Raw genomic sequence first — 12,560 nt, forward strand, 5'->3', positions numbered from 1 at the left:
GGGAGGTGTCAGTCGAGTGTCATGACTCGCACCGAAATGTCTAGCAAGAGCCAACCATTCACTACGGGATAGGTTCAACTGTGACAGACCCTGCATAGAATGGGAGGGGGGGGGGGAACACCATGCTACCAACTGAGCTCCAAATGGGATAGGTGCACAGTGGCTCTAGGTCATACCACAAGGGCGGGTTTCTATTATAGTCGACCAGTAGTTAATGAATACACGTAGCTCATATGTTATGAATGAGCACACTGGTTGCAGATTATACGCTTCACTACATGGTTTCTGCAGTAGACCATAAAGAACGGGGGGGGTCAGCATAAGTTGACAAATTTTATACAGTATAAGTACATGTAAATGGTCATGTGAGGAACTGAACACCAATCAGCAAGATACATTTTAGTTTGTTTAGAAAAACTTATTTGTTAATCTGTTCTACAGAATTTTGAAAGCCTCCAAAAGTTGGGGCATTTTAGGATGATTTTGGCTCAAACCGAAACGAAAAGCGAGCACAGAAAGAGTGAATTGCTTATCATCTTTTTAAAATCTATAACAATGCTATTATATTCACTCAAATTCTGTCCCTTCCCTGTTGCCCACTTCCAAAATGGCTGCGTGTGTGGAATAGAGCTCCTGCATACTCAACATTAAAAAACTTTGTAACTAAAATAAAAATGTTTAAATATCTAAAAGAATTTATAACCATAATTTTTGTAACTCGCTGATAACACTCTTTTTCTCCACACACTTGATTTTTTTTGGTAACAATGAAATCAAAGAAAGGTTTGTAATGATAATATAAACTAATGAATAAACATATGAATATAATAAATATTTTTGTTTTGCATGATGATGAAGAGAAAACAAAATGAAAGACGAATATTTTAAAATATGGATAATATGCTCTGATAAAAAATATACTTTTACTGAGTGTAAAACAAATTGGATATGTTCATGATTGTTTGTATGGAGAAAATGCACCACCTGTTCTTATTTGTAATGAGATAGAACGTTTGCAGAGACCCTACCTTTATGTACCATGCTCGATATGTGGCAGACGGTGCCACCCCCCTCCCCCTCATGTTTCCCCATACTTTACAAACAACACACTTTTCCTCTTGTGCAGAAATACCACCTAAAATCCTTCAAAAACTCCTTAGATTCGCAGAACAAATTGGAGAGGAAGTTTTCTTTCTTTTTTGTTAAGGGGGGGGGGGGGGCACCATGCAACATATCAAACAACAAACGTACCTTGTAAAGACCGGTTTACACTTCCTGCAAATGTGATATACGAATTTTGACAAAAGAAATACCCCAACCTTAAAATTCTTCAAAGGATTCCTCAGATTCCCAGAACACAATGAAAACACAATTGAAAACAGGAGGTTGGGGCTTACACCAAGCTACATATCAAGCAACAAAAGAGCCCCGTTCATACTTCCTGCGAATGCGATACAAATTTTGACGTCACAAATTCGAAGAGATGAGCTGTGTTCAACAAAATATTCGCAGCGAAAAACGGAGCTGTGACGTCAATATTTATCAGCATTCGCAGGAAGAGTATGAACCAGGCATAAGTGTGACTTAGTTTTAAGTCAAATTACCAGCTCTCTCAAAGCGCTGGTTAAACTTGAACATGTCACTCGTAGGCGACATGCGTAGATTGAAGTCCTTCATGGCCAAGGCCATCGACACTTGTGCAGACCCAACCTGCTTGACCCTTTTATAACAGCCAAGGCACAGATACAGCTTCCTGTTTTGCTTGTCGGGCGCCAACGCGATGTTAAACTCCTCCTGGATGATGTTTGCCACGACCCATTTTTCGCTATTCTTACTGAAAAGCAGCCTCTTCTTGGGCGTGACGGTTACCAGCATGTTGCAGTTTACGCAATTCACACAGAAGAGTTGCTCGATTGTGGAACACATCTTCTTTGTGTAGAGGAAGCCTTCGGGACTTGTGTAACTGCTGAATTTCGTCTTGGCGCGAAGTAAAGCTTGCCGACTGCTACAAATTTTATGCATGACGTTTTCGCAGAACTTGCATAGGATGATGGGAGGTTTCCCGGCAGTCTGAGGCAGCGACAAGTCTATTGCATTCTCGATGACAGCGACAACATCAGACATCAAGACGCGGTTCCAGTCATCGGGCGGAATAGTTACATCGCAGTTGAGGCAGCTCACTTTCTTGTAGTTTTCAAGCGAATTGGCTTGCTGAAAAGTTAATGAAAATGAAAGCGAAATAATAACATGGTGTAAAAAAAATTAAAACATCACACAATGTAAACTATCACTGAGCAATCTCTTTCAGTAAAAGCATGCAAATTGGCTTAGCAGTAAACATAAATCTTCCTTAGAAAAAGCAATTGCCTCCATGCCCCCTGCTCATTGCCTTGGTGCCCTTCTAATGCTCCAGTAGAAATTGACAATTTCCTCATAGGGTGCCTTTTACCAAAGAGAAAATGCCTTGGTGCCCTTGCCCTTTCAAAAACAAAGCACATACGGGCCCGGTTATTAATTTCTGGTTATGAAACCAAAGCTGCCTCACAAGTGAATATAATCACTGTAGCTCGCAAGCCTTTAAGGAAACTTGTAAACAAGGGTGCTTGCTATGTTAACCAGAAAAACTAGGGTTAACTCCTACTCTTCCTCGATAAGTGTTCTGGATTCTTTTACATCTTGCTCCAGAACACTAGTGCCACGACTGGGACTTTAACCCACACTGTGCTAATTGGAAACACCAGATCTTGAGTTTAGTGCTCTTAAGGGCTGGGCCACAACACAACACTAATTTGTTTAGCAAGTTTTTTTCCCTGATGAATAGCTTTGTGAAATTGTGGTGGTTTTTCTCTTCAAGAAAACTGAAGAAAGCAAACATGTGAACACAGGTAAAGTTAAAAACACTTGTCCCGTATTGAGCTTCTTAAAAAAAAAATCAAAATAAAAATTTAGAAAGTATTAGCTTACCCTCTTATCCAGAATAGTTTCTCTGTTAGGTGCCGGTATTAAGGCTGCATGGGGTGACAGTTGTTGAACTCTGTCTGTCCTCCGGGGGTCTAAGTCAGTCGGAGCTCTTCGGGGCAAGTTTGTGATGGTGTGTGGATCTTGGCGAGTAGGGTGGACTTGTCTGGCTTGATAAGGAGGAGGTCGACGGATACACTTTAGAATTTGATCCCGATCGACAGAAGTCCCAAACTTATCCGGGTGGTAATTGCTGCTGCCATTAGATGCAGGATATTGCAACTCCTTAATGGGAGGTCTCAAGCTCGAATAGTAGGAAGGCGGAGGTAAAGTGGGCCTCTGTTGAGGATACACATTCGAAGGTACACTGAAGTTGTAAGGCGGCAAATGCGTGTAGCCTAAACTACCCGTGGAGATCAAACGTTGAGTGTTTGTCATGACTTGAGGATTGCCTGGGTGGGATCCCACGGCTCTGTTGGCAAGATCGGGGAATACTGAAGACTCTCCTGGGATCTGGGGATAAGTAGACATGATAGGTGTATGTCGGGTCCAGGAAGGGTACTTCGGCAAAGTATAAGCAGAGTTATTTACTTGATGGCTTTGCCGGTCTGATAACGAACGATAAGCTTCCGGAGGCTGACATTGTGAAATTGGCACCCTAGGAAAACTCATGTTGGGATTGGAGGCGTTTAACCACGATGCACAGGCGGCATGGTAACTAGGTGGGCTAGAAACAGTATTTGAAAAACCATCCCCAGGTTGTAGTTTGCTTCTCAAAACTGGCAAAGTGTCCTCCTGTTGGACAAACTGAGGTAGAATAGGTGGTGTTGCACCCTGTGGTTGTCCTTGCAATAGCGGTGGTGGCTGGGGCGAAGTCAACTTCTGAAGCAACACAGGGTGGCTTGGTGAACTGCTTGCTACTCTGCTATTCAGGCGGAACTGTTTTGGTGGTGGTTCCCCGAAGTTGTTGTTTTTATCAAGGAGTTTCCTTTTGTCTGTAAAGAAGGGATTCGACGCTGCCTTTGAGACGAACGTTTCAGAACAAGTCTGGTGGGATGGGGAGATTGAGGTAGTCAAAATAGGTTCTTGGGAGGACCAGGTAGGTTCTTGGGAGAACATGGAATGCTCATGGGAGAACTTAGTATGGGGCAGTTCAGGTGTGAGGTAGCCAGCTCTTTGTGATACAGCAACCACCTCCTTGATTACAGCTTCATTGGTGCAAGAGATCACATTCTTCTTAGGCAAAAGAGTCTCTGGAGTTGGCAAACGGGGCGTGGGAGGATAAGCTGTGAGAATTGGCATATCTACAGCTTGATTAGTGCAAGAGATCACATTTTTCTCAGGCAGAAAGGTCTCTGGAGATGGCAAATAGGACTTGGGGTGACAAGCTGTGAGAACTGGCAAATTTGCAGCTTGATTGGCACAAGAGTTTACATTCTCCTCAGGCACACAAGTCTCTTGAGTCGGGGAAAGGGTCTTGGGATGAAAAGCTGTGAGAACTGGCAAAACTTCTTTGACTTCCTTCGAGATGCACTCCATCGTTTCCGGTGTTTGCCAATGCAATGACTTCTTCAGAGGTAGGGTGACCATAACCTTTGTGGTTTGATCAGACTCTGGGTTTGACTGCTTCGAGACCTCCCCATCAGGTGATTCCGAGGTTTCCACTGACACGGATTGAATACACTCTGCAGTGGTTTCTGTGGACTCTGTCATATCTTCCACAGACATGGTGACTATCTCATTTGTCTGCCATACTGGGAGTACCTCTTTAGAAGCTGAGGTAGTTGTCTCATTTTCAGACATAGATTGCTGAGCTGTTTGTTTGACAACCTGTATCAAAGGTGTGTCAACATCGCTATCAGTGGCAGAAACCTTGAGATGGTTCCTATCATAAGCTGTCATATCTCTTCGGACCTGTAACTCATCAGGAAATGTTCGGGTCTGTGGTGCTGATGGGATGCCCTGCTGTGTTGTTTCATTCAGCAGATTCTTTAGTATTTTAGTCTCGATGACATCCTTAAACGATTTTTCAAGGGAATCTGTTATCACATTTTGAACAGACATGTTGACAATATTCTGACGTGTATTGGGTGAAAGTGCTTCATCTTCAGTTAAGTTTGATGTCAGACCAAAAGTAAGTGATTCCTGGGTTGAATGATCTATTGTTGCACCTGTTTTCTTGGATGGTTGAGAGAGGTCCGAGGTAGCTCCATCAGACATTTCATATGGAATCGTAGAGCAAGACATTTGCAGAGGTGCGTCATCATGACCCAGAATATGAGACTCTCTGACAACTTCTGCCCCAAGCGACTTTGCATCGGCCACAATTTCTGAGGCTTGATAATAGAAAGCATCGTGAACAGGATCTCTTCCCTGCAACTCCCACGTCAGTGCTTCCTGAGTGAAGTCAGATGTACATCTAAGAATGCACGGTTGTAACTTCATGAAAAATGACGAATCAATGTTGTCCCCTGAAGAAACTGTTGAGTCATCAGTTATAGTGGCAGGAGTGGGATCGGCTCTAAAAAGACTGACAGGAACTGGAGTGACAGGAGCTTGGGTGACAGAAACTGCGGCGACAGAAACTGCGGTGACAGGAACTGGGGCGACAGGAACTGCAGTGACAGGGACCGGGGTGACAGGAACTGCAGTGACAGGAACTGGGGTGACAGGAACTGCGGTCATGATAGAAACTGGGGTGACAAGAACTTGGGTGACAGGAACTTGGGTGACAAGAACTTGGGTGACAGGAACTTGGGTGCCAGGAACTGAGGTGACAGGAATGGTTACTGCAGTGTCCACCCAGTTGGCTTCGTTTAAAGCCATCATCTCTCTCACTGTCATACTTGTGCGTCTTTTTCGCAGTTGGATACTTCCGCCACTGTGCTGAAAACGTGCTCCTGCAATTGAGAACCTTGGAACCTTTTCATCCGGATGGCTTCTCATTTCAGCAAATAAATTGAGTTGACATCTGTTTTGAAGAGAAAAAAAAAGAACAAAAGCTTAGGACACATGGTAACTGACCTAAAGTGGACATTTAATTGTCATCTTCTTGTATCCCTTTCCCAAAACTAGTTTAGCACTGAACCTTGGGTAGCACGTTTTAGGGTCCTTTGAGTCGAAGCCTCAAAAATTGAGAAATTTGAGTGTGTTTTGGTTGATTGCGCACAACCAGTACATTTGAATTGTACTTCGAAAATCACCACAACAGAAACCTACTGGGCATCAAAAAATAATTAACTCAAAAAAAGTAAACATAAGGCTGAAAGGATTAAGGTACTTTTTGAAACACAAAGTCCACAGATTTACATTACACCACCCTTTGAATATAATGAGTAGGAAGCAAACCCCTTAAAATATTACTTGCTCAGGTGCTGTAGTTTTTGTTTTACTAATTTTACGAAAACTACATCACCTCAGCAAGTAATATTTTAAGGGAAGCCTTCTACCTACTATCACTATCTTCACGCTGTGCGACTTTAATCTAAATCTGTTGACATTGTGCTTTGTGTCCTTCAAAACGCACCTGGACCCTTTAAAGGGACATTCAGAGTACTTAGTCAATTTTAAAATAGATTTAGCAAAACTCTATAAACTGTCAAGAACAAAGTAATGCCTCAACCATATGTTTTAGACCAAACGTCTCCAACAGTCATTTTCATCGGCTTAGACATTTGAATGACTTTGTAGATTAGTCAGGAATGATCTTGGGTGTTTTTTCTTCTCTTGTTTTAGTTTACTAATTGTAGGCCTTCCACATGTATACTTATTTTAAAATAAAGGTTAAACTTTGACAAGGTTTCACCAACTCACAACTTTGAATTTTTTATTTTTTTATTTAAAGGCAGTGGACACTATTGTTAATTACTCAAAATAGTTATTGGCATAAAACCTTTCTTGGTGACGAGTAATGTGGAGAGGTTGATGGTATAAAACATTGTGAGAAACGGCTCCCTCTGAAGTGCCATAGTTTTCGAGAAAGAAGTAATTTTCCACGAATTTGATTTCGAAACCTCAAGTTTAGAATTTGAGGTCTCGAAATCAACTATCTAAAAGCACACAACTTCGTGTGACAATGGTTATTTTTCTTTCATTATTATCTCGCAAGTTCGATGACCGATTGAGCTCAAATTTTCACAGGTTTGTTATTTTATGCATATATGTTGAGATACAGCAACTGTGAAGGCTAGTCTTTGACAATTACCAATAGTGTCCACTGCCTTTAACATCAACTTTTTTGAAACCCCAAAAGGCACCCCATAGTAAAAAAAAAAAAAACACTTTTAGTGCCCCTTGATTTTCAACGTCTAGGTAATAAAAGAGATTGTATAACATACCTTTGAAATAATTCTATAGCTTTACATTGTGTTGAGAAGGTGTGCTTCAAGGATGAGTGGTTAAACTCTCATTGTTTTCTAAGAAGAAAAGAAAGTGTGACCCCCACCATCCCCCCCCCCCCTAACCAACCTTTAGGATTGGCATCTGTAACCATCCAGGTCTCGCTCTAATTCATGACAAACAAGAACTACTATTACTATTTTGGTACATATTTGGACAATGTGTTTTGTGTTACAAAAAGTAACTAAAAGTCTCATATACATGTACAGACCCACAAAGCATTAGATGACAAGTCAAAAAGTACAACAATCCAAAGGCAAAATTGTGGAAAGTGGGGGAAATCTTAGAAATGGTGTCACAAGAGAAATATCATTTAAAGGGAAGGTACACGTTTGGTAATTACTCAAAACAAGTACTAACTTATAAACTGACTTGGTAACGAGCATTGGAGAGCTGTTGATAGTATAAAACATTGTGTGAAATGACTCCCTCTGATTCTGAAGTAATGTAGTTTTCGAAAAAGAGGTAATTTCTGACTTAGATAATAAAAGACTTCTAGCTAGAAGTCTTTTATTCCTATCTGAAAGCACACAAATTCGCCCAACAAGGGTGTTTTTTCTTTCATCATTTTCTCGCAACTTCACTGACCAATTGAGCCTAAATTTTCACAGGTTTGTTATTTTATGCACATGATGGGATACACCATTCACGAAGACTAGTCTTTGACAATACCAAAGGTGTACCTTCCCTTTAACATTTAGTGACATCATTTCCTAGAATAAGGTTAGATTTGGCAATGGTCAAAAAGGGAGTTTCTGTTAACTCATGGTCAGAGCCAAGGAATGTGTGCTGAGCAATGGGAGAGTATGGCCACCTGTTGAGATGTAAATTGGGGGACCAGTGAATATGGTGAAATGGTTTCTTAACCAAAAGCTGCTGCTGTTTATAATTTTACCTCTCATGTTGCCATTAGTTTTTTAGAGTGATTACCCCACATAAACCAATAAACCCTCTGGGCTTTCCCCTCTAGAGTTGTTTAAAATAAAACAAAAACATTACTACAACTTTTTCAGTCACTAGACAGCAGGCATGCCATTTCCTTAGCCCACTGGCTTCTCTCTAATCCATGTTTTAGGGGTTTCCTTCAACAAGTTAATTAGCATAGTTTGGAGCAGCCAGAAGGAATAAACAGTGGTAATAGGCTTAAAGGCAGTGGACACAGGACACTATTGGTAATTACTCAAAATCCAGTCTTCTCACTTGGTGTATCTCAACATATGCATAAAATAACAAACCTGTGAAAATTTGAGCTTGATTGGTCGTCCGAGTTGCGAGATAACTATGAAAGAAAAAAACACCCTTGTCACACGAAGTTGTGTGCTTTCAGATGCTTGATTTCGAGACCTCAAATTCTAAACTTGAGGTCTCGAAATCAAATTCGTAGAAAATTACTTCTTTCTCAAAAACTGTGTCACTGCAGAGGGAGCCGTTTCTCACAATGTTTTATACTATCAACAATAGTGTCCACTGCCTTTAAGCATAGTGTATTAGCTTGGAGTAGTTGGAGGCAGAATGAAAAAAAAAAACAGTTGCATAGGAATCAATACTAGTTGGGCAGAATTCTGACTTGTCCTGTCATTTGGCCAGCGGACCACTGATAAAAAAGGGAGAAAATTTACCAGCTCTTTGCCTGGCCTGTACCTGGCTTTTGTCCATGGTCTGATACATGGTCATGGTCTGTCCATACACAGTGGACAACTATGGATGAATTCAATCTGTGTAGAGTTATCCTTTTAATCTTTTAACTTAAAGCCATTATACACTTTCGGTAAACAGTATTGTCCAAGTCCCACACTTCTTGTATCACAACTTACATATAAAATAACAAACCTGTGAAAATTTAGGCTCAATCGGACATCGGAGTCGGGAGAAAATAACGGGAAAACCCACTCCTGTTTTCGCGCGTTTCGCCGTGTCATGACATGTGTTTATAACAAATCCGTAATTCTCGTTAACGAGAATTTATATTGTTTTACCGTTTTCTCAAAAAGTAAAGCATTTCATGGACTAATATTTCAAGAGAAGTCTTTCACCATTACCTTCTGTAAACCCTGTAAATTATTTGTAAATCTGTGAACTTTTTTTTTTTTTCTGTACCGAAAGGGTCCAATGGCTTTAACTGATGGTGCAAGGGATGGGGGGGGGGGGGGGGGGCACAGAGGTGCTTAAAGACCTGCCAGACATACTGACACCACCTGATGCAATAAACAGATGGCTGGAATGGTTCCACTATATCAGAGGGGTAGATCTAAGATAGGTTTAAGATGCTCAGAATTTGTAATGGGTATTGTTGTGTTGCCCCAGGCCATCCCCCAAAACATGGGAACTGGCTCCCCTTCCTTTAATGTGGAACGGTTTAGTCTACAATATCATGGACAATAAACTTGTTCTGGGCAATGCAATTGGGAAAAACAATAAAGTACATAAATATGTCTCCCAAAATGGATTTCATTTCTTTGAGCTTGGGAGTTTCAGTTTGGTTGGCTCAAGATAAACACCCAATGGCTCAACTCAGCATGGTCTAAAGTTTCAAATCTCCAATCCACTGGCTACACAAGCCCCCCCCCCATTGCAAGGTCACTGGTCCTAACCACCAGTAAAGGCTGAAGTGGAAGGAAATATTCATGGTCTCTCTAAGGACCCTGAATAGTTATCAGCTTTAAAGGGAGTACTGTTGTTTTATGAACAGGGTGACTTTGGATTTATTGTAACATAGAAAAACAAATAACTATTTTATGTAGTTTCTTTTACATTATTAACATTTCTTAATTTATTTCTGTATGGGGCCATAAGGCTCCATAGGGTGATGTATGCAAATTGACTATGATTCTCTTGTGTAATTCATTGCCTAAATATAATTTTCCTGTTTAAAAAAGGGTTTTAGAAGGGTCCATTTACAGCATCGTCAATCATGGTCAAACTTTTGGTGTTATATTTTAGGTAGTTTTCATAAAACATAGGAGAACACCCAATTATCATTTTGTAGACCAATAGAAAAAACATTAAAACTGTCATGGTTTTACAACATTCAATTCACTTTTATAATTAAATAACGACAACCTGTGTTTCTACCTCCATTGGCATTAAATACAGACTCATTCATTCATATCCAACCCTATATTTAGCATTTTTAGCTATAATAGTTACAATCAGCAAAGCTAAAATTTAAAAAAGGCATGTGATAATGTCAATATTATGTTTTTAAACCTATTTTCCCCCACAGACAAACACAATGCATTCGTTTTTACACTCAGTTTTGAGTGCTGAAAGAGCACTAAAAAGGGGCTAAGTTGTTCAAGAAAACTTCCTCTCAAGAATTCCTGATTCCATGGAGGAAGGAGTCGTCCTTCCCCCATGCTCTAAGCACCACACACTACGAGCGCCGTCAAAGTGGGTACACGAATCATAGTGTGGTCGTCGGTGTGGCTCACCGTACGAACCCTTGGATCATTAAGGGGTGGACCCGAGGTTCAAAAGTCATCCTGTTTCGCTCCACTCTTTCGTCTTTGGGGTCCCAAATAACAACCATTTTTACATGAATTGAACGCCACATAAACTTACCTAAATATCACCCAGTTTACAGAAGCCAAATACTCACGAAATGTGTATTTTAACAGATGTTTGTGCTTGGTGTTTTAGCTACAGCAACACCGAAAACATTATCTTCGTTAGGCAAACGTACACAACTGGCTAGTGGGTGCGCGCGCTCTTATCTTCGGCCTAGCATGCCAAACTTTACCCACGTGTTGTAATCATTTTTGGTGACAGTTGTCAAAACAGCGCCCTCTCGTGGTTTGGTTCACCCAGTATAAACCCCTCTGATTTTAAATGTCCCCGCCCCCCCCTTCATTTTGTTTAAAAACCCTCATCAGTTCATTCAAGATTTAACAATACAAGGCTTAGTGTGGTCTTTATCTTAAGTATCAGAAACGGAATGCAAAGAATGTAGCTTTTTGTGGAGGGTTTGGGGGGGGGGGGGGCTTTTCTGAGTTTAAAGGTTGGGTGGAGTCCATATCATATCAATTTATTTGGGGCCATATTAATCGAAACGCTTGCCAAAGATTGAACACTCAAAAACAGTTACAACAAAAATGTTGTTAACGAAGAAGAAAAAAATTAAACATAGACAAACTTAGCAATAACAATATCACTATCAGTTTATTGCCACCCCGACAGTATTTTGCACACAACTTTTTAAAGTGACCGCGGTAACAATGAGTGAAGTAAAACAAGGTATCTTCACGTTATCTTTTCTCAACTTGTAATCTTCAAATCAAACCGCAAAATCAACTCAAGTATCTACATTATCGAGTAGAAATCCCCCTTTTACCATATTTTGTCCACATTAGGCACTCTCAACTGCCAAGTTCCTTGCATCACGATTACAGTTTTATCTTTATTTTGATGGCTTGTGTGTTGTTTTCTAATATCAATGGCTACACAAATAATTATACCAATGAAGAAAAAACAGTTTGCCTGGCGTTTTACAAGTAATTTTTTTTCGCAGATCCTAACATGGTCACCCACCTGTAGAAATATCATAAAAGGCTACTGGTAGTACCAACGTACACCATGCCCAATATGTTTGGGAAAGGGGAGGGTGTGCCCCCCCCCCCCCTCAAACACACCCCGTATCTCACAAATGTTTCTATACTTTAAGACACTCTAAATTACCTCTTGCTCAGTTTCTACCTCCAAGCTCATCAGAAGTACCTCCCCTAAAAACCTGTGATGGAGCTTTTTTGTACAAGAGGACTAAAGAATTCCTGAGATTCCCTGAACACAATGAAGACAAAAAAGAGTGGGGGGGGGGGGGTTCATACCATGCCACATATCAAGCTATCAAGCAAAGAATGTGCTTACATTATGGCAATGGGAATGAAGATCATTTTGAATATGGCTCTCTCATTAACTCTCTCAATGCATGGAGGTGGGAATAGCCTGTCAGATTTAATGCTTAATAAGGCATTGTCTGCCTCCCCTTTTTGTGTAGTGATTGGAATCTCAAGTATTCTTAAAGGAACACGTTGCCTTGGATTGGACGAGTTGGTCTATAACTGAGCGTTTGTAACTGTTTTTTTTAATATAAAATGCATATGGTTGGAAAGATGTTTTAAAAGTAGAATACAGTTATTCACACAAGTTTGCCTCGAAATTGCGTGGTTTTCTTTTTACTGCGCGAACTAACACGGTCGGCCATTTAT

At 40.6% G+C, this 12,560-nt stretch overlaps 1 protein-coding gene across 1 annotated transcript; it reads right to left on the minus strand.

Moving 5' to 3' along the window:
- Window positions 1-119: 119 nt before the first annotated feature.
- On the minus strand, window positions 120-12,538 carry LOC139950537 (uncharacterized). The gene is made up of 3 exons (XM_071949275.1): window positions 10,918-12,538; window positions 2,965-5,929; window positions 120-2,211 (listed from the first exon to the last, which is right to left on the minus strand). Exons 2-3 carry the CDS (start codon window positions 5,902-5,904, stop codon window positions 1,591-1,593), a joined length of 3,561 nt encoding a protein of 1,186 aa, XP_071805376.1. The 5' UTR covers window positions 5,905-5,929; window positions 10,918-12,538; the 3' UTR covers window positions 120-1,590.
- Window positions 12,539-12,560: the final 22 nt, after the last annotated feature.

The sequence above is a fragment of the Asterias amurensis genome, chromosome 18, assembly GCF_032118995.1.
Source record: "Asterias amurensis chromosome 18, ASM3211899v1".
Taxonomy (NCBI): domain Eukaryota; kingdom Metazoa; phylum Echinodermata; class Asteroidea; order Forcipulatida; family Asteriidae; genus Asterias; species Asterias amurensis.